Raw genomic sequence first — 27,343 nt, 5'->3', positions numbered from 1 at the left:
CTCTCTCTCTCTCTCTCTCTCTCTCTCTCTCTCTCTCTCTCTCTCTCGCTCTTTCTCGATACTCGGAGTTCAATTAGCGCGCATATACACACATACGCGCGCGCGCGCACGTACAGAGAAGGATTGTGTTTCACCTGTCAGGAGCGTATCCAGAAATGAATCTTGAGTCACGAGTCATTTTTTCTCTCATCAATACAGTCAATAAAATTATACATATCACATTTTGTTTTTTTTTTTTATATTTATCAATGGATACAAGAGCATATACATGAAAAATACGACAATCTATTTCTTTTCTTGTTTATATTGAGAAAATAAAGTACAAAGAGATAGCTTATAGGGGTGCAAATGCATTAGTGCATCCCCTCTGCCCATAACTATACCCGTCACGCTCCGGCCACGGAGCGTATCCGAGGTTCGCGCACTCGTCTTTCCGATTTTTATTTCTCGTCGCATAACATCGATATCGAGAGTTCAATTAACACGCACATAAATGTTTTACGCGAGTGTGCGCGGACCGACCGGTAAAAGGCCGGGGTCCGGGGAAAAAAGTTGTCAGGGAGCGCTGCGTATATATATCCGCGGGCGCGGGTTACTCTATATATACATAAGCGGATATCGCGTACACACAAAATACCACGTATGTTTATACAAAAGACGCGGGCTTGTAAACTTGCGATTTAAGCTTGCGTAAAGGCATAAATCAAACTGAGAATCACGCGCGACGAGACTTATATTGCCGCGCCCAACGTAAAGCGCGGGCCATTGGGCTATAAAAAAAAATCCACCTTTTTTGCACCGCTGCCGCCTGGAAAAATAGCGAAATCCAGTCCAGTCCTCCGCCACGCGCCCGCAACGACGCTGTTTGTTATTTTTTTCAATTACCTTCGTTTACGCCGCTTTGCGTTTTTCATTTTTCTTAGTATCGCACACATGCGATATTTTCGGGATATATTTTTGATGATATTTCGATCTTGTGTCATTAAGCGCGTTATCGCTTTTCCGCATTCGAAGATATATTATCCCTCTTTGAATATGTTACTCTTCTATCGATCAGGAATGGTTCGGAAGTACTCTGCCGAAATCTTTACTCATCGTTATCTTACAAATGAAACGGATAAAAATAAGGGATATCGTTATTTCCATCGAGGCGAAGAACGGAAATTATTGATTATCAATAGTCTTACTTATACTCATTAGTCTCATTAGGATTGCTATTCTCTGTGACACTGTTTCGGAAACTTACCAGCATCTCTTCTGTTGAAACGGTTCCTTATATTTTCGCGACCGGAATATTTGAATTTTCTTTCCTCGACCGTCGTAATTTCTCGAAATAAACGATACACGTTGAATAACGAAAGCGCACGGAGCGATTATCGATCCCCGACCAATTTGATAATTTCGAATTTTCGCCGTTCGCGTTCCTTCTGCATTCTTTTTTTTCCGCCGTTTGCGAGCGTTCCAATTAGTGCTCGCATTAACATCACCGATCGGCGGTGCTCGCAAACTACGAGCGAGCGAGCGAGCGAATGAACGAAACTATTCGTGTTGCAAATGCGAGAGGACGTGTAACGCACGAAAAACGTCGCAAAATTGCGTCGACGGCGGGACGGGTCGTTTCATGCACGCGGTTTCGGCACGGTGAAAACGCGAAAATCGAACAAAAGTCGTTCGAAACAGTGAGGCTTATTTCTGCGTCGCGCACCCGAAAAACAGGACCGAAGTACGAATCGACGAGTCGTTAGAATCGATGATCATGGACGTATCGGTGGAATCGACGACAATCCGGCGTGCATGCGTATATCGAGAGGTAAAACCGATGCGGCGAGCCGATCGGTCGGAATTTTCGAAAGCAATCGAACGGGTTTGTTCGCCATCGTGACCGTTAGTCCAATTGAAATTACGAACAGTAGTGAAACGAATGGATTTGGGCGCCGCCGCTGCCCTTTTCGGCCTATTATTGCCGTCGAGAGCGATTAATACTCTACCCGAGGAGAAAAATGGAAAAGCGAATACACGGGATCGCTCCATTACTGCCGAACGAAAATTTAATGCAAGATCCTTTGACGAATTTGCGGTCGATTTCCCCGAAAGAGTATCTGATGGATTTGATGGGCGAAGAGGACTTCTCTATAGACGGAGAAGAGCGTGTTCGATGGAAAAAAATTTCCATTCCAGCCGCAATGTTGCCGACCGTCGAAAAATTCGTGGGTGTTAGCGAATAACGAGAACGATACCTTTCCCCTTTTTTTTTTTGATGAAATAACACGATACCGGCTTGACAAAAGTCACGGTCTTATCAATGCGTATTGTTGTTAGAATATTGTCGTGATATTTTTTTTCTATAACTACGCGCGCGACAATTGTTATATTACAGAAAAAAGATTAATTAGAAAATTGTTTTGTCGGAATTTCGACAGAAACCATTTAAAGGTTTTTTTCGAGAGTGTGCGCCGGTATCGGGCGGTAAAACCTTTAACTGAAACAGAAAGCAAAACTAAAAAAAATTGCTCTCGTAACGCTTTGTCAATAAAGTCGACAAGGAGTCACGTCACCGGAAAATATCCAGAGAGATTAATCAGATACGTTAATATCGAGAATACATTTCGATGCTCGTCTGCAAGCTGATAAGCGTAATTTGTGGTGGCGAACATGTCCGAAACACGCGGGAATTAATTCGAATGGTCGGAGGAGGGTAAATCGGACGGTGCGAAAAATTAGCCATTCTCGCGCGATCGCCGAAATTCGAGCAGGATGTTCGGCGAACAGCTGGCCGTCCGGCGGGACCGATTCCCGGATCAGGGACAAGGATATCATTATCCAATCGACTGGCAGACAGAGCTCGAGCCAGTCGGAATACTATCGACTGTATCATTGTGCAGTGAGTAACGTTCAGTGCACATGGCCGATATACATGCATTGCTGACAGATGATTGAGCGCGACGATTGCCGGATGGACCGGAGAATGTGGAGTCGGCAGGATCGGTAAAAGCCGACTAGAGCGAGGACATCTCGCGAGAGTTGGAATACGATAAATCTGCGATGATCGATAAATCTGCGGAATAAGTCGGAGAGATTTATACGCGATTTGCAGTTTTAAACATTACATTCTGATTCTCAATCGAAATCTCTGGGAATTAGCTCATTCTTGTCTTGAACATTCAGTGTGCTTAGAAAAAAACGAAATTATGAAGAACAAAAAAAAAAGAATGTCAATTTATCCTAAAGATTGATTTACAAAGATTTCTACAGATTAATTTACATATTCGGACTATTGGTTACTGGTTTAAGCCTGGCTTTGCCCATCAGGCTTCTTTTTTATATACCTACCACACAATAACATCACAATATAATATTTTAAAATTACCTGCCTTCATTAATTATTACGCAATTTTACTTATATAATAATGCACTAAATTTAAATTATCACAAAGTGTCAAAAAGATGGAATCAGGGAGTGGGGTAATCAAGTTTCATCGTAGCTTATATTTTCCACCGGGAAGATAGTAACTATGCAAAATTTGGCCCAGATCGGTCAAAGGGTTTAGGAGTTAATAAAGAACATACAGACAGACATTCCGTTTTATATATGTATAGACATTCATATTTCATACATCCCACGGAGTAAACGAACGGTGTTTTCATGTATCGCGACGAGTATGAGCCGCTCTTTGATTACATAATTTCCCCATCAGCCGCATTCGCCGTTTACGCTTCATCAGTCTGTTCTTGACACTAACGAAATTAACAAGTTCGCGGCATTATGATTTTGGAATAGAATACCATCCATTTTTCAGTAATCAAACAATAGTCGTTGCAACGCGAAGAAATTTTTTACCACGACGAGGGAGGGACCGCTCGGGTATCGACCGGCGAGTTACTAGACAAGCCCAAAAAAATACGCGAGCGTAATTGCGAGACTTAATTGAGACGCGCGCAGGTGCGCCGGGCTTCAATTAAGTGTCGCCTTTCGGACATGTACGCGATTTAATTAAATTTACAGGGGACGGTAATTTTTTAGACGACCCGTAGATGCGCGCGGGCCATTTAGAGCTACCGCGGAGTATATATTGCATATTTACGCGCGAATTAAAATCGCCAGGCGCGGATACAGTGAGCATGAACGGAACTGTTATTTCTTGCCGTTGCGACCATCTAAGTCCTCGCGAGACACTTTACATAAAAGTATTACAGCCCTGAGTAAAATTAAGATTAGAAGTAATAAGAATAATTATAAACGTTCCGGGAAATGGAAAGATAATATCTCTTGTGCTTGGTTTAAACAACTTGAGATAAGGTATATCCCATCTTTTTTTTTTCTTTTTTTTTTTTAGAAAAACGTAAAATCGCAACGTTTTTACGAGCTTTTATCTTTATGGGTAGTTCCAGAATGATTACATCCGCAGCCAGTATAACCCAGTTCGATTAACGATTTAGTGTCACCAGCCTATGTATCAAAGGTCGTTTGTGTCCTCTGACAAAAAATACTGGCCGGCATCTGCATCAAAAGTTCAATAGCTCACCACGACGCGGCAGGGTAATACGCAGCGTAATTTTCTCGCTCGAATTTTTGGCATAAACGCTATAGATACCCCGAGGGGTAGTATTCACTGTGCTCCAACGCGACGGGGCGGTTCGAAGGGTCAAAGGGCGTCGTTAACGCGGTCAGCGCACTCCGGTCGCGTATCAAAGTGCTCGAAAGTTCAGCGGTTTCAGCCTCGACGGCGGATTGCTCCCCAGGATTACATAAAAAGGAGAGAGAGAGAGGGAGAGGGAGAGAGAGAAGTAGAGAGAGTGGAAAGAAGATACAAACCAAAGGGTGGAGGCGCGTGGGTAAAGATCGCCGCGCGAGTCTTTTATTTGTTTACGCTCGGCCGTTTCGTAGCGAACTCGTTTCGCGGGTTGAATTCCCATTCGAGATGCTTTGCTTTCGGCCTGTTTCGAGATTTAATTACAAAAAAAGGGATGAAACACGCGAAGTTTCCGCGCATCCATCGCCCGCTCGTTAGAGAAGCGTGGTGAAGCCGATAGGGACGTCTAAGGTCGATCGCGCAGACGCGCACATCCCGTGCTTTGCATAAGCGAGCGACGCTCGCAATATCGTTGAATTTTACCTGCAAAATTAAACGTGAAAAAAAAAAGCAAATTTTCGCTCGGATTGAGGGAGAGAGTGTAGGTGTGCAATTTGCGCAGTCGCGCAATTTGTTATCGCTATTTAAATAAAATAAAAGCAACGATGAAACATATAAATTCAGTAAAATTGAGAATCGCTACATTAAAAGCCGATATTCTGAATAATAGTTATTCAGACGTGTTTCTCTCTCTGTCTCTCTCTCTCTCTCTCTCTCTCTCTCTCTCTCTCTCTCTCTCTCTCTCTCTCTCTCTCTCTCTCTCTCTCTTTCTTTTACTGATTCCTGACGAATAACTACGAATTAGCTGAGGCGAAAAAGGTGTCAACGGGGACCCTTTAGAAAAGTCCCGATCGACGTCCGTATCCCCGAGTAGGATCCTATCGAAAGGATCGATATCATGGTCGCGGATCGCTTGTCTGAAAGACGGGTTCCGGCGTACGGTCGAACGCGCTCTTTCCTTCGGTCGCGCGACGAAAGTAATGGCTCTTTGAATTTAGCTGGCGCAGAAAATGGAGACTCGCTCGAGGAAAAAGATAGAAATGCAAATGCGCCGTGCACTTGAGACTCGAGATGACGACGACGACGAGTTCGAGTTCGCGTCGTCGCGGTAGCATCCCGTACAATTGCTGCCGCGCGCTTTCTTCCGCAATATCATCGTCCTTTTCCACGGCGAATTTTAGGACGAAATAAGACGTTTATTATATCCCCGAGAGCTTCAACATCGTCACCGGACGTAAAAGGAATAAAGAGAAATATAATAATAATAATAATAATAATAGGATCGCGAAAGAATAGAATTTATTACATATTTCTTGAAGATTAGGTCTTTATACGAAATTATTTCGTCAATAATTTGCGTGTAAATTAATAAGCTAAAATGTAATTATACATTGCGGCACTAACGGTTTAATCTGTTGCTATAATTAACAGCTTTAACGTAGCCCCTGGAGAGGGATATCTGTCGACGTGTGTTCGCGGATAAAATATCTTCTATTCCCTTGGATATCCCCGTGCCCGGTAATGCCAAAACTGTTACGCAAAATGTTATGTAAAATTTCACTAAACTCTCGAAGGACCGTTAGCTGCTGCTCGGGTCTCATAAATTGTTATTCTATTCTACTCGATAAATTCTGGAGAGTCACGGACGAAATTTTGCAGGGTTGAAAACTTCGCCTTCGTGGGCCGACCGGACCACGTAAATCGTGGATAAAGAATGGAAAAGCGCCCGCCACCCTCCCAACCACATCAAAAACTTAAGAGAGGTCAGGTCCAGTGATGTAACCAAGATGGAGGGACGCGACGAAATTTGTCAAATTTCTCAATATTAACGTATATCACATTCATCAATTGTAGCCTTTTACAAGCTTGCGCAGAGAAATAAATTTGATTTTAAATATTAAAAGCTTCACTAAAATTCTGTGTTAAAATTCGGCTCTTTCTTTAAAAACAAAATTCTTATTGCAGAATAGTATAAAATAGTATAAAATCTATATACGAGTATATAAAATTAAGCTGTGGAATATAGCAAACAATTTTAAATCTCAGATATTTTAACAATACTTCAATCTACAATTTTACCAGGTGTAGTAAGTACAAATTACAGTACGTGTCATCAGTTCTTATGAAAGAATTCATAAGTCTAAGAAGATCGTATGAGAGACGCATAAGACCTAAAATATAGATTTCTATAATCTTGAGAGGTGTCACATCGTCGAGTTTCGATTATTTCTGTCTCCGTAACATTATTTAACGCATTGTCAAAGTATTTTCCTGCCGTGCATGTATAGCGGAAATAAATTGCGGATAAACGATTGTTACCAGAAAAAGCTCGCGCGAGCTTTGCGAGGCAAAAAGTATGTGCACGCAGGAAGGAGAAATGGGGATGCGCACTTAAACTCCAAACTTGCCTCTGGGTGCACGTTCACCCAGTTACGCCACCGGCCCGAGCTTTCCCGTGTTCTTGGCGCCGCGCGCAAAAAGCGAATTCCATTTCCGCGCACACTCGCGCGTTTTGGACGCTCGGCCCGTTTGTAAACGCGAAATCCGCGCGCTGCAAATACCGCGCGCGTCCGAGCATCATCGGACTGGCGTCGCCGCCCCGGGGCGACGCGACGTCGAGCGTCAAGGGGGTAGAGCAAGATTATTAACCCTTAACGGATGGTGTTGAGAGAAAAAAAATGCACGCGTGCTTGCGTGTGCGGCGCGGAATGGCGTGACAGTACCAATCATCGTACAATGACTAATCTATTAAAAGTAATGAAAAAGGACATTGGATTTTTGTTCGGATGTCGCATTTTTTTTTTATTACTCAGATTACGTCAAGCTGAAAATTGTGGATTTTCGTAACACTTCAACCTTAAAACATGCTTGATACACGTCGCGCGGAAGATAATAAAAACCATGAAACAATGAGGATGCATTTTTCTTGACAGTGAGTTGAAGTACGACGTGCATCTAGCAGTGACGGGTTTAATTGAAGATGCACAATTGTCGGGAGCAGACAACTTGTCCAATGTCTAAATATTATCGAAAGACTGGAATAGTAACTGTTGAAAATATTTCGAAACGTATATTTCGTGTATCTCGCTTCATTTTGAAAAGATAGTTTTGTTGACACACGTTAAGTGAGAATATCTCATTTTATGTGTGGACATGCAATTAGCGTTACATGCTGAATTGATTTTATCGAGGGCCGCGGTGAAAAATCAAACACATTTTTCATGCGGACGCAAAGTTCGTTTACCGAGTAATTTCGAGATATGAAAGTCGTCCATTTAATAGTCGCCCATCGAATACATTTCGGACGCACGTGTGATTAAAAGGGTTCGGCCACAAAGCGGTTAGTAATGTACGCTCGTTAAATTCCGCAGTTGGCGACATCAATTTAATGGCACAAGAAAATTAACCGCTTTCACCTAATAAGATTAGGATTTATTTAATTCTTGCCACACCGCGCGTAAATCCTTACAACAAAACCCTCTAAATTTCCGCGAACCACTCATTTTCGAAGTGATTACAGTTCAAAATGTTGCTGAAATTCATGTATAAACGATGTTTATGTATATATACAATATATTTTTTTTCTCACTTATTCGTCGAAACGCTAATACAAAAGGATTGTCGGTAAACGTTATTATGGCTTTACATGTTGTTGTTTAATCAGCGGCATGCGTGAACAAATAAAACGCAATACAAACTCTGGTCATTAGTCCTTGATATAAATTCCGTTTGCGATAGTCATAAAGAGTACACCGAAGCACAAACGCGAAACGGCAAATATTCGGAGCTGCGTCCGGGGACTGTCGATAAACTCGATCAAAATTAATTATAATCCAAAATGGAATCGCGTGTTTCAAATTCAGTACGCGTGTTCCACCTTCGGATACACGCGTGTGTTCTAAAAAAGAAAATGCAGGCAGCGGAACCGCGAAAACGAGTAAGACCGGCTTGGCGTATACGAAAGTGTGACTTTCGGAAATTGGAGGCTCGAGCACCGGGCCGGTGCGAGCACACGCACACGCGGTAGGCCGACTCCTGGTAGGTTCCGGTTTCCGGTGAAACGCCTAATCTGTATGTATGCGACGCATTTACATGAACAGAGCGGCCGGGTTCGCCCTGCGCATATCGCGGCCCATGCTAATGGACGAAAGGGTAATCTGTAATCGCTAATTACATCGAGTTAAACCCGACGTATTCACCCTGAAACGAGGGCTGGGCGTGACGTTATATGCCACCCTGTTTCCATCCCACCCCCCGCCCCCACTCGCGACCGCGTTATGATTAGTGCGAGCGATAAGTCGAGATGTCTGGCGTATTCTCCCACGCCGGTTATCCGGGAACGATTAACCCTTTTCGACCCAACGGCTCCAATTCAATTCACATATTTTACGTCCTATCGGAACGATGGTCGCGCGATCGGAAAATAGCTAATATTTATGTTCTACACTGGTCCAAGATTACGTCGTATCTTTATCGCTATTTTAGCAACATTTTTTACGTTTGTATCATATTTTATGCGCAGACTAAATACGAGGAGACAATGACAGAACGTACAAATACGATATGCTCTGCCAACTCTTTTTTTTTATATTTTTTTTAATGCAACTGGCTAATGAGTGAGTATAGCGAAGCGTCGAAATATGGAAAAAGATAAAGAGTCGATTTTACATATGCATATCTCATATGCATATGCACACGGTGACATTTTCGACACTGACGAGGATAAATTCATAAGCAACGAGTAAATATATTCCTGCTCAAAAGACTCGGGCTAACGTATCTTCGAAAAAAAAAAATTAAAATAAAATAAAATAAGCAATTTTATGTCGCATGAGAATATGTTGGCGACTGCGTTCTACACATGCGACAGCAGTCGTTCCGCTGTGATAGAAAAAAGAATTGTCGCGTGATACGCAACGATATCGATCAGGTGTTTCGTTCGAGAGCCCGTATAATTCGCGTTTCTGCAGTGGCGAACGGCGCGAGCAAAAAAAATAGAAAGAAAAAGGGAAAAAGATAACGACAGAGCGAAACGGAAAATAGGTTGAAATGCCGGCGTAAACATTCGTATATATAAATAAATGTAAATCTGCCCAGGGCGCGCGCGAGAGCGTTATATGTATAAAGCGGGCGAATAAATGTAAATCTCGCTTTTCGGAAAATGACACGCTCGAATAAAATCTCCGAGCGATATTTCGATTCCTCCAATAAATGGGAAGGGTAGGCAGAGTCCGGAGAAGGAACGGGTTTAACGATCAACGTGGAGTAGTTTTGCATGCGCGGTAATTGATGGTTTTGCTGCGCAGAGCCAAGCTGATTACGCTATGATGATAATTAACTGCGTTTATAAGCGCGTTATGAGCGCGCGTGCTGCGGCGTGGCTTCGTGCCTTCGCGGCGCGTTGATTAAAGCTCGAGTGACGCGGTGCAAAAACGACCCCGACAACCTTTAAACAAAATTCTCCGGCCGGGTATGAGATCCCGGCTGAAGGAGAAAAAAAGCATATTTTATCCTTTTTGAGCGGCGCGCAAACCATCCGCCGGGAATGAAAAGGAATCCGCCGTGTCGCGCGATACGTTAAACTGATTATCGACGAAGATATATATATATGTGTGTAGTGTGTGTATATATATATTTGTGTGCATATATATATATATATATATATATATATATATCGTTACCCCTTTACGCCCCTCGGCATCGACGATAGCTTTTACGGAATTCCGCCTCGTGTTTAGAAATGTAGATAGGATAAGATGCTTAACTACGGAATATAGTTGTTCAATCCATTTGGACTGAACTGACGGAATTCCCGTGGAAATTCAAATGCCTAACTCATGAAATGTAAAGTAGAGGTGCTAAGGAATTCGACTTAAAAAACGATTCTTGACGGAATATTTCGGATTTGGTGAAAAACTTTAAGGACGCGTCTTCACTTTGAAGTCACTTTTTACCTAGCAAATATAAAGTTAGAGGGAAGCTGCCATCCGAGCGATCCTTAATGTTGAATCTCTTGACAAACAAATTGCCCGGTGAAGCGTCGGCGTCACGTTTGAAAAACATGTCTCAACAGAGAGGGGCGTCATGTGCGAACGGTGTGCTTTTTACCTTAAATGGATATGCGACGGCACGGGAGATGCGCGCGCGAGAGGTCGACTGGCATGATTATTCTCGGCGGTTATTACACGTTGCTCTATTAATTTCTCCGGTTGTCTCCGCAGCAGACGATGACGTCTGAATCGGACATCGGCGTCCCGATTCCAACCGCATGTTGTCGCATACGTAATTTGCGCCTCGTGCACGCCGATGAGTCGCGTCGCTCTCCAGCTGCCAGCGGCGGCCTCGCCGAACTGCATAAATAATATCGAGACGCGGATGGTCTCTAAACCCGTCAGTTCGCGCGATACTATGCATTGATAGCATCACTTCGTCCGATAAGTTTGTTGGAAGTTTATAGGGAGGAACGGAGCAGGATAGAAGTAACAGAAGTTTAAGAGGAAATAGATAAATAAGTTCGTGCACGTTATTTCGATCGACAAAATCCGTAGGAATAGTTTATATCTCTATTTCCGTAAGAACAAGATAAAAAAATTCGAGATACAGGCATTTGATAATTGAAGTGAAATTAAATTGGACGAAGTATGTGAAGAGAAAAAACGTGAATAAAAAATAGTATTACAAGATACACAACAATGATTTAGCTCAAGGATGGACTGACTGAAAGAAAATAATTAATATAAATAATATAAAGAGAGAGAGAGAGAGAGAGAGAGAGAGAGAGGTGGCAAGACAGAAATTTATTGTGTTCTGCAGAGAGTCCTTCGGTGCAAGTAGAAATATATACAGGTTATATACAGCAATATATTATACAAAATTAACTGAAAAGGAGAAATATAGAATCAAGTATCTATTACAATTATAAAAAGTATATACTAAGAGAATTGGAACTTTCAATTTAGAAGATAAAAGACACTAGGCGTTTCTCTCTTAAAAGACTTGGGGGTTCGCAAGTTTCTCTAGATAATAAATCCCACCATCTAGCGAGCTTCTTAATAAAAATGATTGATAGGCACTTCCAGTTTGGAATGAACTGATTTGCCGGGGGATAATAACGGTATTTAGTTCTTTCCGGTCAAATCATTGACAGTATTAAAATAATAAAGAAGATAAACAATAAGCGCGAGGTGAGAGAGGAAAAGTCTATTTGTGGCCTAAAACTCATTAATAACGACTGGATCTCGTAATGCTGCGTAATGCGGCTAAAATAAGAAATGAGTAACGGGGTCAGGCGGTGCGTGGAGGACGCGAGCAAGTTCCGCATTCGCGGGAATCGCATAATCCTTGGGGGTTCGCAAGTTTCTCTAGATAATAAATCCCACCATCTAGCGAGCTTCTTAATAAAAATGATTGATAGGTACTTCCAGTTTGGAATGAACCGATTTGCCGGGGGATAATAACGGTATTTAGTTCTTTCCGGTCAAATCATTGACAGTATTAAAATAATAAAGAAGATAAACGATAAGCGCGAGGTGAGAGAGGAAAAGTTTATTTGTGGCCTAAAACTCATTAATAACGACTGGATCTCGTAATGCTGCGTAATGCGGCTAAAATGAGAAATGAGTAACGGGGTCAGGCGGTGCGTGGAGGACGCGAGCAAGTTTCGCATTCGCGGGAATCGCATAATCCTTTCCTAATGACGCGACCGTTTTTAGCTTTAATACTCGCACCGACACGCGCGGCAATGATACGGCAGCGAATATCCCCGGCCGCATTCCCCGCCCCCCCTGCGCGGTTTGCGTATTTCGTCGCGCGGATTAGCAGTCCGCGCCGAAACGTATGTAAAGTCGCGCGCTATATACGGAGTACGCGAAAAGGAACAGACTCGAGATTCGCTCTGGATTGCGCGAGAACGGATATCCGCTGTATCCAACTACGCTCATCCGTTTAGTGAGTATATCTTTGATATTGGAGCAATTAAAGTCTTGCAAATTTCAGCTCCGCTCGAGAAGAGTCTCTCAAAATTGCGTGTGCGCGTTTCCTCAGGAGTCTTCAGGAATTTTTTACTAACCCTTTGTCGTTTGCAAATGTCACACGAAAATTATCTCGAGAAATAAATATATCTTTCAGATTTAGTTTTCGACATCTGTCATGTTGACATACGTATCGGTGATTTCGGAACACTGTGTACGTGGCTTAATGCGGACATACGGAGTGCATCAGCGCGGCACTGGTTCGACGAGGCGAGGCGAGCTTTCGAAATAAATCCCTCCGTACGCGTAAATCACGCGAGCTCTTTTTTTCCCCCTTCCCTCCCCCGAAACGCCCGTTAATATTCCCGGCATTTTCGTGCGACTGTCACGCCGGGCGATCGATTCCGCTGGATTTTTAGACTTCTGTTGACCCGGATTGTTATCGCAAGAAAAATACTCTTATCAATCCGACGGGATCGCGTTCCCGTGATCGTGCATGAACGATGAATCTCCAGATAAACGAAGCCAAACGCGATCCATCAGATCACGGGGCAATCTTGGCCGAACCTGCGCGCTCGATCCGATAAAAAAAACTCGCTTTGTTCCGCGCGAGGATTGAAACTACGTGGAGCACGTAAAGAGCGTGTTTAACAACGCTACGGTAGTATCGATTACTAGTTACAACGGGGCATCTTAACGAAGAGAGAAGGAAAAAACATCACCAGGGACGATTTCGCAAAATCCGAGGAACATACGAGGGTACGCCCGGCTTCACCCGATTGACATAGAACCTATATCAAGACCGTCTGGGTCGATATCGAATTTTTCCGCCGATCTACCGAGGAGAACCCAGCTCTCTCTCTCTTCGAAACGACGCCAGGCGTCTTCGCCCATTTCGGGGATCAGCCATCCCGTTTAGGTTTTACGGCGTACTTTGGGCCACGGCGCGCTCGGACTCGTCCGTGGACGACGGCGTGCTCGGGCGTTTCCATCTCGAATAGAAGTTTTTACGCCCCGGGAGCTTATTATCCGCGGAACAGCCGCGGGCGCTCGTATTTCCGGATATAATTTAACCGGTCGGGCGTTTCAGCTGCGCGCGGCAGGCTTAATTTCGCACCTACGTGCGCGATCGCGGCCAACGAAAACGGAAATAACTTCACCCTCACGTTACGAGCGTGGAGAGAGAGAAAGAGAGAGGGAGGGAGGAAGGGAAGGAAAGGGAGAGGGAGAATGAACGAGCGCGTTGCTGCTCGTCGGCCACGGCGCGGTGAGCTTCGCGGAAAATAATTCAACGCTCTTGTCGTAAAACCGGCATAAATTGGGTGCGGTGTGCACCAGACAGTATCGATTTCCCGAGGCAACTGTCGACAGCGTTCTACGCTAGACATAGACTCGGGGAGAGTTTGTCCATTCTCCGATAGTGATTCTCGAATGGACGAAACTCAAATGGAATTGACGTGCGAATTTTATTCTTCGAAATTATTCCCGAAGTTAGAGTGTACAACTATCGCGATATTTATGTGCGACTTCATATAATACTTTTTTATCTGCCATAATTAATCAAACTTCTCCGTTTATTGTTACAGACGTCGCGACGCAGCTTTACCGTCATCGGCGTTCTCCACCTGCTCGTCCTGGTCGGCCTTTTCGCCCTCGGTACGGCCGAGGCACGGACTTTCTGCCCTAACGGCTGCACCTGCGACGACGACACCCTGGTGGTCTCCTGCGTGGGCGCCAATCTGGACGTGATACCTATCGCGCTGAATCCCAGCATTCAGCGGATAGTGCTGAAGGAGAATCGCATCAAGATCGTGGACGCGGCAGCCTTCCAGTTCTACGGCGATCTGAAGAACGTCGATCTCTCCAGCAACCACCTGTTCACCATCCCCAACGGTAGTTTCGATGCCCAACGGCACCTCGTGGAGCTCCATCTGAAGCACAACAAGATCTCGGCGCTGACCGAGAAGACGTTCCAGGGCCTCAAATCCCTCACGGTGTTGAATCTACGGGACAACTACTTGGAGACGCTGAAGAACGGCCTATTTGCCTACCTGTCGAAGCTCGAGGAACTCGATCTCGGCCAGAATCGCATATCGAAGGTGGAGCCAGGCGCGTTTCAGAAGTTGGGCACCCTCCGGGTGCTGTATCTCGACGACAACCAATTGCGAACTATTCCGTCGCCAGCCCTAGCGCCGTTGAACGCCCTCGCCGAGCTTCACATCGGCTGGAACGCCTTCTCCGCGTTGCCGGACGACGCGTTCAAGGGTCTCGAGCAACTGGCGGTGCTGGATATCATGGGCGCCGGACTGGACAACATCAGCGACGGCGCGTTTCGCGGCCTGAACGCCCTTCGCACCTTGAAACTGGGTGCTAACAAGTTGCGCGAAGTGCCAACGAAGCAGCTGGCGGTATTGCCACGCCTGGAGGAGCTCACCTTGGGCCAGAACTTCTTCACGATCCTGCGATCGGGAGCCTTCCAAGGTCTGTCGACGTTGAAGAAGCTCGACGTGTGTGGCGCCAAGCTGCTTACCACCGTGGAAAAGGGGGCCTTCTCGGATAATGCCAATCTAGAGACTCTCGTATTGAATAATAATAAACGGCTGGCCACCATGGAGGACGGTTCTCTGGCCGGCTTGCCGAATTTGAGGCATCTGATGCTGCGCGACAACGCCTTCGTCACGTTCTCGGAGTCGTTGGTCGCTTGGAACGAGCTACGCCGGTTGGATCTAAGCGAGAATCCGCTAGTGTGCGATTGCAGTCAGCTCTGGCTGGCCGAGATACTCATCCCGAGGAACTCGAGCTCGGTGATATGTGCCGAGCCACCCGAGTCCAAGGGCAAGCCCATCAAGGGCATGAGCGCTGACGAGTTAGGCTGCGCCTTCTCGGATCCGCGCAAGCAGGCTCTGCTAGTGACGGTGTGCGCCGGCGGATTAGCCCTCTTCGCCGGCCTCGCGCTGTTCCTGTACTATCGATGTCGCAGACGCGTGCGGGACGCGCTCAAGGACTACAAGTGGAAGAATCGTGCGATATCGCGGAAGGAGCACGAGTACCAGAAGACCTTCAGCGACGACGAGTACATCGTCCGCTCGGCCCACGCCCATCACCATCACCATCACCATCAGACACCGCAGTCCCAGCCGGTGCCCACGCATCATCATCATCATCATCTTCAGCAGCTGCAGCAGCAGCAACAGCAGCAGCAGCAGCACGCACAAATAGCAGCCGGTATTAAGCCAATACCGGTGACGGAGCTGTAGCTAGAACTTCGGGCGGCGAGCCCCGGGACCGGCGGGGTTTGGTTCCTGCCTCACGGCAGCACCACCCTCGCCGAGGGCTTCACCTACATCGATGGCGAGACGGCGCGCCAGATGCGCCGCCCGGGGACGCTGCCCGTTGCGAACAACGCGTCCGGTCACCGAGGAGGAGGAGGAGGAGGAGGAAGTAGCGGAGGGGGAGGAGGGGTCAGAGGTGTCTTGGACGACGGCACAGCCTCGCTGAGCGCAGCGCCGATCGACGGGGTCACGTCTAGCGGCACGAGATCCCATTATTCCAGTCACTCCCTGCGCCGTACGCCACACTCGCAACCGCAACTCTCCGCCAGAGAGCCGGACGATCGGATACGAACTCTGGAATCCGGACTTCAGAACGGAATCCCGGCCGGTGGTCGCCATCAGCCATCACCGCCGCCGCTGCCCTCCAGACATCAGCCCAACTGCGGCCAATCGTCGTATCCCACTCTGCCGGTCAACGGCCACGCCGCTCATCATTATCGTCACCACACGAGAGAGCGCGAGAAAGACAGGTCGTCCGCCCGCGAGAGAAATCGCGAGCGGGACGCCGGTCCGCCTCCGCCTCCGCCGCCGCCACCGGTAACGTCGCACCGGTCCGACAAGCACAGGGAGGCCCAGTTGGAGATGGAGTTGCGTGACAGCCTTGACATGGGCGTGATCGGCACGTACCGAGCGTAGACGATAAATCGGACGCGTCGCGTTGCAGATCGAGAAAACGGGAGACGGGATTTGTAGCCCAGAAAAAAAAATCGCGATCGCACGATCACCGTGGACTCCTCCGCGTTGTTTCACATGGAAGGAAATCGCAGTTGACAAGTGGGAAAGATGCTGAAGGAGGCCAGCGAAGACCAATCAGAAGAAAGTTCCTCTTCGTCGCGCAACACAGAGAAGAATTGAAACTGGTGAAACGGGAAGAAGACTGACGAAACGTTGTCGAAGAATATCAAGAAGCGAGACCAAAAAGATCACACCGAAAGTGTGTTCGCCATATCGCCACGATATACAATCTATTCGAGACTTCTATTCGTATACGATCGAAATATTAGTATCGTCGTGGACCGGCCATCGTGGATCAATGACGCCGCGATTAGCCAAAAGCCAACGATCAGTGCTAAAGGGACATTTGTTAGTTTATAATTTTATTTAAGTTCTCGAAGAGAAGAAATGAAGCTGAGTTGTTAGATATAACGTCTAATCGCCTTCACGATATATCGTTGTCAGAAAAAAAATATTGAACATTTATTTGATACTTGTGAGGGCTTTATAGTGTAATTTGAGTGCCGCAAAGTCTAAATTGTTCGCAGATTATATTTTTAAAAATATGTTTCTAAATTTTTATTTTTCCAATTTTTTTAAAAATCGCCTTTATCTTCTTTCGATCTGTAATGATGCATCAAGCAAGCAAAAAACCAATGGGCTCCCCATCGTAAAAGGTGCGGGTAATACTTCGCGTTAAGTATATATCCGTGAAAGATGCCGCATCTTTTTCGGAACGAGATGGCATTCCGAAAATTATACACCTCGTCTATAACCCTAAGCGGTCCTTAATAAGCCCATCTTCCCGCGCGACTGCTCGAAGATTAATACCCTCTCTACGTCACCGTGGGGAGTCGTCACCTCAGAATCCCGGGAAAAAGAAGACCCCAACGGGCACGGGAATGACTTTCGCCAGGATTTTTATCACGTCCGTCTTATCACTGATGACCGCAAGATCAGCACTGTTGAGGATGAGTGATGCCAAACGGAAATCCCTTGGCGGGTGGATATAACCCGTGGGAAGACAGGGTCGGTCCACGATCCCCTCCCCCCCTCCCCTCCCTCTCCCTCCCCGGAAATGACGGGCCATCGGCCACGTGGAGCCTGTTGTGTTCCATGCGATACATACATACACAATACACGCGTAAAAATTCTATACGCGCGGTCGACCACTTGACGATCGTGCCGAGACCGCCGAGCTCGATCGAAACCGAAGTTCGATAGTGCATCGGTCTACGCCGAGTCACTCTTGAAGCCGATTCGAGGGCGAGAGCTTAACGAGTCGTACGGCTCCGAGGATCCGGAGGATCACGGTTCGGGGAACCGAGAGCGACTCGTTAAGATCCATCGATCGCCGCCTCGGTCGTTTTATTCCAGGCGGGCGCGCAAACGAGAGTTCGTGTCGCGCGAGACGAGACGTGTATCATACGCGAGGAGATTGACCGTACTATATAAGCAACGTAGAACGCAGCTATATAAATATATACATATACAGATCTATATATAAATAAAAAAAGTATATATATATATATACATAAATTATATATATATTCTAAACGGTCGAATTATTTTCTAAATAAAAACACCAATGTACAGAGGCACGACGGAGACGGTATAGTTGAGCTAGTGTCAACGCGTCCTCGACTATCTTTAACTTTAAGAGATTCTAGATCGTCGTCGAGTTCCCGGATATCTGCCTACGAAAGTGGAAAGGAGAGAAAGATAAAGAGAGAAGGACAAAGAGAGAAATAATTGGTAAGCGGGTATCCGTATGCGATTTGATCCCTCGAGCGTCGAGAGATCGCGGGGACGGAGAAAACTATCAAAATGTTGTCTGATATCGCGGCGCGAATTAGCGATGTAAGGACGGTCGTTTCTTCTTTCTTTTCCTCCGATCGATATGTAAGTTAAGGGTAAGATGGCGTTTAGGGATTTAACCTTAAGAAGGTTTACGCTGTTGTTAGGGAACCGCGCAGGTTTCTAAAACGCGGGTATCGTCCGTTTCCCTCGTTCCCGCGGATGGGTGTCTTTCAGATCGTGAGGTCACGTCGATCTCTAAAGTGGATATCAGGGAATTCTCGAGCGGTAATACGTCGCAATGCGCGTTTATACTTTAAGGATCGATCTGAAACGCGATATTTTCTAGAAAAAACTGAAATCTCCTTATTGACGCTGTCGCTACCAAAGCTCTCGTTTCTCTCGGCTAGTAAATAACTGGTAGATAACTAACGGATAATTTTAATAACGATTAATTATTAAATTTATTATTAGTAAATGGGCAATGACTATTTTTATACAATCTTCCGAATTTCGATTTTGTTCCTCGAAGAACGTACGCGTCGTGCTCATCAATCGCGAGAGGCATCATGTATCCCCCACGGGGAGAAACCGAGAACAGAGACACGATCCTCCCGTTTTGTCGCGACATCGGGGTTCGAATTCTCGTGAGAAAGGCTACATCTCCGCGCGGATACAGTGGACCGGATTCCAGCCAGGCTCCGGTCCGCACACCGTCGAAATACTGCCGTTTAATCGCCGCTGAATCACGGCATCGGTATCAGCCACGTGGGTAATTTTCCGGTCACTTTTACTCTCGATATTACACGGGGTAGCAATTTCCGCGGTGGCGGCGGCGGCGGCGGCGGGGCATCGAAAATCCCGCAGTCCTGATAAATCGCGGCTGCATTAAAATGCACGGGGCGCGGCCGAGTTTAAGTTAGTTCGCCGACCGGCGTAATGGCCGCGGTGGAGAGTACGGGAAAGCGAGGAGAGGAGAGAGAGAGAGAGAGAGAGAGAGAGAGAGAGAGAGAGAGAGAGAGAGAGAGAGAGAGAGTGAGAGAGCGGAGAACGGGGGAGAGGCGAGGTGTACGGCGAAGATGTACTTTACGGAACGAGATTATTTTTCCGCCCGAGTGTACCCAGTGGAATTCCACGGTCACCCGGCTTGAGAAAGGTGACTGCACCTTGAATCGACTCCGTCGGCGGCGGTGGCGCGGTGCAACCGCTCGCTCGCTTGCTCGAATCGCTCTTTCGCTGCTGGGCGTGGAGAGACAGAAACAGAGAGCGAGGGAGAGAGAGTGGCGGAATTTGAGCTCCGGTAGAATCTGCAACGGGTTCTCGAGGATTAGGCTTCGAGGCGTTAACTTCGCGACACATCGGAAATCGGACGGAAATTGAACACGGTTTAGTATTTGCAGACGACGCGTGTTGATTTGCACTCTCTCTCTCTCTCTCTCTCCCCCCCCTCTCTCTTTCTCTCTCGGACTACATCGCGTAATGTCGCGATTACTTCCGGCGCGATTGCTTCTTTCGGTTGACCATCCAGTCCCGTTAATACAATCCGGAATTAATGCGCTTGGCAAACTTTAATTCACAATATTATACATTAAACGCGGAGCAACGTACGCTAAGAGTCGAAGGAATAAATTTTACCAAATAAAATACCGGGCGCGGTAGCGATAGCGGGTATCGGACGTGATTTATCGGGGGTAAATTACGGATGCATCGAATGGCGAAGAAAGAAAGTGGGAGTGAAAGTTACTATCGATAATGGAGCAACGCTGCCGCTGCCGCCGCCGCCGCCGCCGAAGGAAGATATATTGCTCCATTTTTAGGTATAACCGCGTAGAATTCTCTCTTCTCTACCGTGGGGATGCGTCTGCACATGTCTCAAGGACACTCATCCTCGTAAAACCCTTTCCACCCCGTTGACGCCGATTTGGCATTCGGGGAATTTTATTATTTGATACGCGACGCGAATTTGTCAGGTAGAAGCGAGATTTACAGCGTTCGACTGCGTTCCGAGATAGAGTTAAACTTGTACATTGTCACTTACCAATACCCTCCGTGTGCATACATAGGTCTACCTAACAGCTACTTGTAACTTTAAAAAACTGCAAGCCTGCCTATCTGGTTCTCCTCTCTAAAAAATAGTAGGTGGGAAAAGGGACTCAAGGGCCCAGAGCCGTTACGAAAGATCAATGTATCGTCGAATGACGAACGAGTCAGATCTCGCATAGACCCACGTTTCAGACCCACGTATGCACTAAACGGGACCTTCTTCTGTAAATAACAATTTTGTTAATTATTTATGATAAATGTTGTTTTTAGTCAAAATAACGTTTAAAAGATTTTGACGAATAGTTGCTTCTCTATTTAGTTATTGGTTATTGCCAAAAAAATAAAATTCCGGATGGCGGACGAATTTTTTTTCTACATATTCTACATATTTTATTATACAAATTTTTAAAAAATTATTGGAAAATGTCGTTTAAATTTATATATAATTTTACCTTTAATTTTTTAAAAACGTATGTGCACGGAGGGTTAATAGATCGGAGCACGAAGGGAGAGCGAGATATATCTTCGTAACGAGTTTCGAGATCCGCGAGCGATTTTCAGGCAATTGTTGAAAACTCTAAAATATCTTTAATTTTCCCAATGTTCGAGGTCTCGATAATCGAAGTATACGTTGATTTTTCCGAATTTTTCCGTTCGATGGTCTTATAAGCATTCTGTGTTGCAAAGAAAGCGAACGGCTCAAACCATGTATTCACAATAACCCTGATGTTCATGAAATATTATTTTCCAGCGAACGACTCTTAGAAATAAGTTCAATGTAAAATCAAACCTACGTGACCTACGCTTTTCTATAGCCGGGTGGCGTTAAAAGCGTCATCGACCCTGAAAAAAAGATTTCGACCATTATTTCAGCTCAATTTTTCACTGCCACGAAGAAGAGCCAAATATTTTTTGCACGTTCCGATACGATTTCTATATTTTATATCGTAACAATTTTCGATATTTTACAGGCACGTCTCGACGTACCGTAAAACCGGCGTTAAAGACTACTTAAATAAAATTCGCGAGAGAGGTTCGCACTATACGCTCGTTTTGCAGAATAGATTTTGCGGAATAAAAAGTTGGCGCAAGAGAAAAAAAAGTAATCTCTTACTCTAACATAAGCACACAACTTTCCTTGACGATACGATTACGTTTATGCACACGCGCGGAAATATTATTATATTTGTATACATAAAAGATTTGCAATATTCCTACGCTGCGTCGTGCATTTGCGAATATATGTAATGCGCGTTCGGTGACGCGAACGCTCGTGAATGGATGCGCCGAAGGCAAACGAGGGAGGACAACGCGTTTCCGGCGCTCCATCGTCGAGAGACATCGACGAGGAGGGCACTAACGTAGGGACGTATCTAATTTCGTAAGTTCGAAAACCAACCGAAATATCCGGGGGAAAACAACTTTGTGAATTTTCGCTTTATCTTCATCGAACTTTGCAAATCGAAGAGCTTCTTCGCACGACACGCGCGACATAACCGCTCGCGCGGTCTCGCGCAACAAGGCTCTACCGAACGATAATCTCATTTCTTGTGAAATCCTTGTTTCGCCCTGCTCATTTCGCACGCTACCTTTTTTTATTTACGATCCGATTACAATCTCCACGTCGAAGCGCGACGATAGCATTTTGCGCGCGTCTTTCGCGAAAGATGCGACACGTTTACTTTTCCTATATCGTCATTTTAATGAAAGAAATTTTTGCTCTCTCATTTTTTGAATTTTACGTAAAAGACCTAAAAAAATTAATCAGTAGTAAACGCATGCAAATATATTGCACAATGACGAGAGAGATGCGGAAAATGACTGAAAAAAAATATATATTATATATTATGGAAATTTTCATTAAAGTGACGATAGCATCTATTTTCATGTATTTATATACCTTCGTATATTTTATGTGTAAGTTACAACACGCTTTCCATTTCCTGCCAAATTCGTATTGCGATATCGCCGAGAATCATTAAAACAGCGTGGACGCAGTGTGCAAAACAACGCCTAAGTTTAGAATCATTGCATATATTTTCTCACCCGTACAATCGATCTGGGGGCTTTCCCCGTGATTTGCGATTCCCGGTTAACTCTAACTGTACTGAGGCGAGCCATCGGATAAATCTTAAGTAGCGTATTTGTAATTAAAATGCATTGTAAATGTGTCGGGGTTCAAGTATCATAGGTAGTTTCGTGCGGAAGAAAGAAAGAGAGAGTATTAAAAGGCCGTCGCGCGATAGAAGCGGGACGGCGAAAAAAAATGTATATTTTACGATATGACCGTCATACTAAAAATCATTAACTGTAACGTTATCGTATCGCTAGTCAGTCGACGCATTTTCGAAAAAAAGTAAGAGAAGGAAGGAGGAAAAACGGGAAGGGAGCGATGAAGAGCGTAGAAAGCGAGGAGCGTTCGAGTAAAATTAATCGAGATATTAAATTATTGTACAAAATTGAGCGCCGGTAGTTCATAAGGCCTATTATATCGTTTTTCCATTTCGTATCGATTGCGCACGACTACGCGCTTGTGAACGATGATACGTATCGAGCGAGACGTGTGAAGGGAAAACGTTTTTATAAGAAATATAAGTTCACAATATTAAGTACGATCGAATCTCGCGAAGAGACGTTCGTTTGCGCTCTCCCCATAAAGATATCGAATAGAGATATTGAGAGAAGCTTCCCCGATAAAAATACGAATAAAAATAAAAATCTCGAACCAATTGAAGATGCGGACGCAGAACCACTTATACCGTTCCCGTCTCTCTTTCAGTATTCCTGACATTCCTCGTGAAAATATTTTCCTATTACGTAACGTATCTATTCTACTTATAATATCGCGTATGTCTCATTCCCCACGTGCGTCTCGCTCGAATATTTCATCCTGACTCGACTCCCCCCTCCCACCCCCTTGAATCGGCCGCGGCGCAGCGTCAAAAGGCGCCGCGCTACCTCTCTCTCGTCTCATATCTCGTCATAACACACGACTCATCCGAGTTCCTTCTGCCGTTCGAGAGATAAGCTCGAGTTCTGCCATTCGACCGCGAGCTCGCGACGCCGTTATCGGGCGGTGACAGGGTGTCGATTGACGAATTCCGCGTAAGTACTTAGCGGCGCGCAATGCAATCTCTCTCGCCGGAGGTGCCGGTGTGCCAAGCACTGGCGCTTATCGCCCGCCACTCGATAAACTTAGTATCAATGCGCGTTCTGTGCCATTGTGATCGCGATTCCCGGGCGTTGGTATGGATATATGATAAACGGGTGGACTTAACGCCTCCCCCCGTGAAAAGGCAAGCATAACCGGTCGATCCTCCGTAACGCGCGAATCCGGCGCGACCTTTATTTATCTCTGGAGAAATCGGGATTCTCTTTGTGATCTGTTATTTTATTTTATTTTTTTCTTTACGTGACTGTGTAGATGTAACGGCGATCTCTCGCGAATCTTATGGACGATAGTTTCGAGTTTGCATCAGTCCTGTCTCGCGCACGTGTGTTCTATTTTTGAAAAATGTAAAAATTGCGAGAATATAGTTTTTTTCGTGCTATAAAGTACTCGATTCAATATACACACATTCGATCTAGGAGGAAAGTAATTTCGCCCATGTGAACGATTTGCGAACGGTTAAACGAATTTCCCTTCGTTAAAAGTACCCCATGTATCGAATTTAACGACCTAATCTTATATTGTGATATATTATATATATATTATAGTGCTTGAGTTGCACTTGAGTAAAGCTTGAGTGGAATTGTGGGTTTTCATCGGATGAATCAGACGGTATGCACATTCCATGAGAGATCGTATATCATTAGGGTGATATTTCGCACTTCTCCAAGATGGCGGAACTTAAAGCTTCTTCTATCGATCGATATTTTTAAGCGATTGTGTAATTCTTCGATCTCGTCTCCCACGCACTTTAGATTTCGGAGGGCGGCAATCATAGAGGATCGAGATCTGATCGGCGGACGAGCCGGTACACGTACACACGACACACACACACACAAACGCATACTCATACAAATGCACGCGCAACACACTAACACTGTACATTCGTGTAAAGCATAGCGAAGCCTTATTGAGAAAGCAATATTCATCCTTAAACCGCTTAAAGTATTTTCAAGCTGCTAATCTATCGAGCGATTTCTTCCTACGCTAGATAAAAGGGAAGAAAAGGAGACGTCTCTCCTTCGAGGCGAACGGGAAAGACTCGACGATCGCGGATCGATCGGCGATGGTCCGAACTCGTGCGAGATGACTGGAGGCTGGCGAACCCACGGAGTAACGCGATCGCGATCGCGGATTATCGGGAAGACGTTCCTTCGAATCACGGTTACGGTTATCGCGGACGACGGCAACGGCCGGCGTCGAGCTCGTATAGAGTTTCCCCCCTTTGATTTTTCCGCGCATTTTTCTAAATTATTATACTGCCCCGCATGCTCGGAAAGAACGACCGTGCTATCGTCCGGGACGAATTATGGCGGAAATAAAATAAAATAAAATAAAATAAGAAGAGGAGAACACCCGCACAACTTTCCGGACCGTATACGGCGTTAGAATTGGATTGGAAGGACAAGTTTAATTACCGGGGAGGCGAACTCTCCCGCGTTTGCTTAAACACGCGCGAAATTTCGTTCGCGCGTAAAAAGCGCTTCGCGACTGAAAAAGTTCGCGACTGAACGGCCGCGCGTTTACCTAAGGCACGCTGAAAAATAAGGAGGGAACAAAAAAAAGTGCGAGCCAAGTGAAAACTAAATTAGACTTGAGTCGCCGCTGAGGAGGAGGGGAGGGGTAGATAAGGTATACCTGTAGAAATATCCACGGAAAATGCTCGAGAGAAAATCTGGGGGAGAATCATCTCTTTAGAGTGCGTTTTTCTTCTTTTTCAACGCGATAGATGCGATCGAAATTCGCGAGTTCTCTCTCTCTCTCTCTCTCTCTCTATCTATCCCTCTTTTCCTCTCCGAGAATGATCCGCGTGCAATTGCGATTCGTTTATTAATCGATAACCGCTCTCGTGCGTCCGAGAGTCGACACTTCTGGCCGCAAAACGGCAACGCGCGGTGGAATGTTCTTTTTTTTAAATATATATATTATTAAACGGGCCGCGTCGCGTTCCCCAGAGAAGGGTCAGCGGCGTAATTTCCGGGTCGGGAGCGGTTATCACTTTCGCGCGCGCCATATATCTAACGCCACTAGTCGTCTCGCGGATTAATCGCGGTCGTCAACGTCGTTACACCGTGGGTACAAGTGGCACAGCTTCCCCGCGACTCCCCCCCCCCGCTGTAAATACACCCCCGAGTTGCTCTCCCGAGGGTGGTAGACGGTCCGCATTCTCGCCGCGCGTTGCTCAGTTCCTTACGAAAGTCCTCGTGCCGATTCCCCGTCGTATCAAGAACGCGCAAAAATTCTTTTTTTTCCTTCTTATCAAATAAACGGAATTTCGAATTTAATTCGACGCGATCGAGACCTCGCGATAGAGCTGGAGAACCCTATTTCTCGGGCCGTACATGTCGAGTAGCAAACACGCTAATCGCTGAACAATGAATTTCACTTTTTCCCCCGATTTTCATCTTAACGAGAAAAAGTAAATGAGAATTCATCAGGCGGAGAATAGATTCGAAGTAAATTCAACTTAAAATAGAACGCGACCGCGCCGGGAGGATGCGGGGCGACACGCACACGCACACACACAACACGCGTTTAATGAAATTCGCATTTGTCGCCTATACTCAATTTTCTCTTCACTTAACGAGGATCCTTCATTAAGGTGTGTACCATAGAGACGAGTACGGCGCAGGTATTTCACGTCCCCGCTGATCTCGCGGCCTTCTTTTCATCCGCTTTTCGGTGGAGGAGGAACCGATCCGCCTGTCGCGATCGGCCTGTGTAAATATTATTCGTCGCATTTGCGGGTGAGGATAAGGGAAAAGAAGGCAAGCGAGAAAGGCGCGTGGTGCGCTCGTGTTTTTCGGCATGGAAAAGGACGAGCGAACGCGTACTCCGGACTCGTCGAACCGAGCGAAAAGAGGAAGTTCCCGGGCCATAACATAGGTCATTAATAATAACATAATAATAATAGTAATAATAATATTAATAGGGATATTCCAGTTATTTTGTACATAAACAACTTTATCAACGGATATTAAAAAGTCATCAATAAATCTATATATAAAAAAAAGTGTTTGAAGTCCTGTTGTAAATGTATCTCCTCTATCCGTCCCTCATTTAATTCCCGAATTTTCAAAACCACTCATAAACGGCATTATTTTAATCGCAGATTTCCGAATATTTCAAATGACTTGTTTTATTCCGCTCGCAACTCTGCCGAGAAATGCGGTTTCGTACAAACAGAACCACGCATCACGCAAACGCTGTTCTCCAGCACGGTAAGCACGGCCGGAATATTTGTTGCTAAAATTGCCCGAGTCAATGTTCGCATCTGTGTTTGGCGGTGCATTTAATGCTAGATATGACCACCTATGTAATTCGGAATTTCATATATCTAATATGGTAATCGCATTCAAACGTAAACACACGAAGGGACTCAGACAGTTTACACATCTGGCATAATGCGGTTTGCGTAGATACCAAGATCACGATGGATGGTAAACATACAATAGGAATCGGGCAGTCAGATTTAATGCTGAACGCGCGTTTAACGTATCTACGGATCAGCGCTTCGCCTTTATCAAAGGAATCAAACCTCTGCTCTTATCAACGCCGTACGTGTTCTGAACTCGAGAATAAAAACGCGAAGATCCATTCAAGCGATTCGTTGCGAATAAACGTTAAATTTTCCGTGCGAATAAATCCCCGTGCGATGTCGTAAATGAGAAGTGGGACGCTATCCTA

At 45.6% G+C, this 27,343-nt stretch overlaps 1 protein-coding gene across 2 annotated transcripts in view; it reads left to right on the top strand.

Annotated features, from left to right (window-relative positions):
* The window catches only part of LOC112464296 (insulin-like growth factor-binding protein complex acid labile subunit), a 210,445-nt gene extending 187,224 nt beyond the window's left edge, over positions 1-23,221 (top strand). The window contains exons 5-6 of one of the 2 annotated variants that reach the window (XM_025031211.1): positions 14,188-15,854; positions 15,918-23,221. In XM_025031211.1, coding sequence (XP_024886979.1) covers positions 14,188-15,854; positions 15,918-16,569 — 2,319 coding nt within the window. In that variant the 3' untranslated portion in view covers positions 16,570-23,221. Of the gene's footprint in view, positions 1-14,187 lie in introns of both variants that reach the window. The other variant, XM_025031210.1, reaches the window with a different exon arrangement.
* Positions 23,222-27,343: the final 4,122 nt, after the last annotated feature.

The sequence above is a fragment of the Temnothorax curvispinosus genome, unplaced genomic scaffold, assembly GCF_003070985.1.
Source record: "Temnothorax curvispinosus isolate PA1 unplaced genomic scaffold, ASM307098v1 QBEX01014078.1, whole genome shotgun sequence".
In the NCBI taxonomy this organism is placed as follows: Eukaryota; Metazoa; Arthropoda; class Insecta; order Hymenoptera; family Formicidae; genus Temnothorax; species Temnothorax curvispinosus.
The sequence above is the reverse complement of the archived record's forward strand: the minus strand, read 5'-3'. Positions and strand labels throughout refer to the sequence as shown.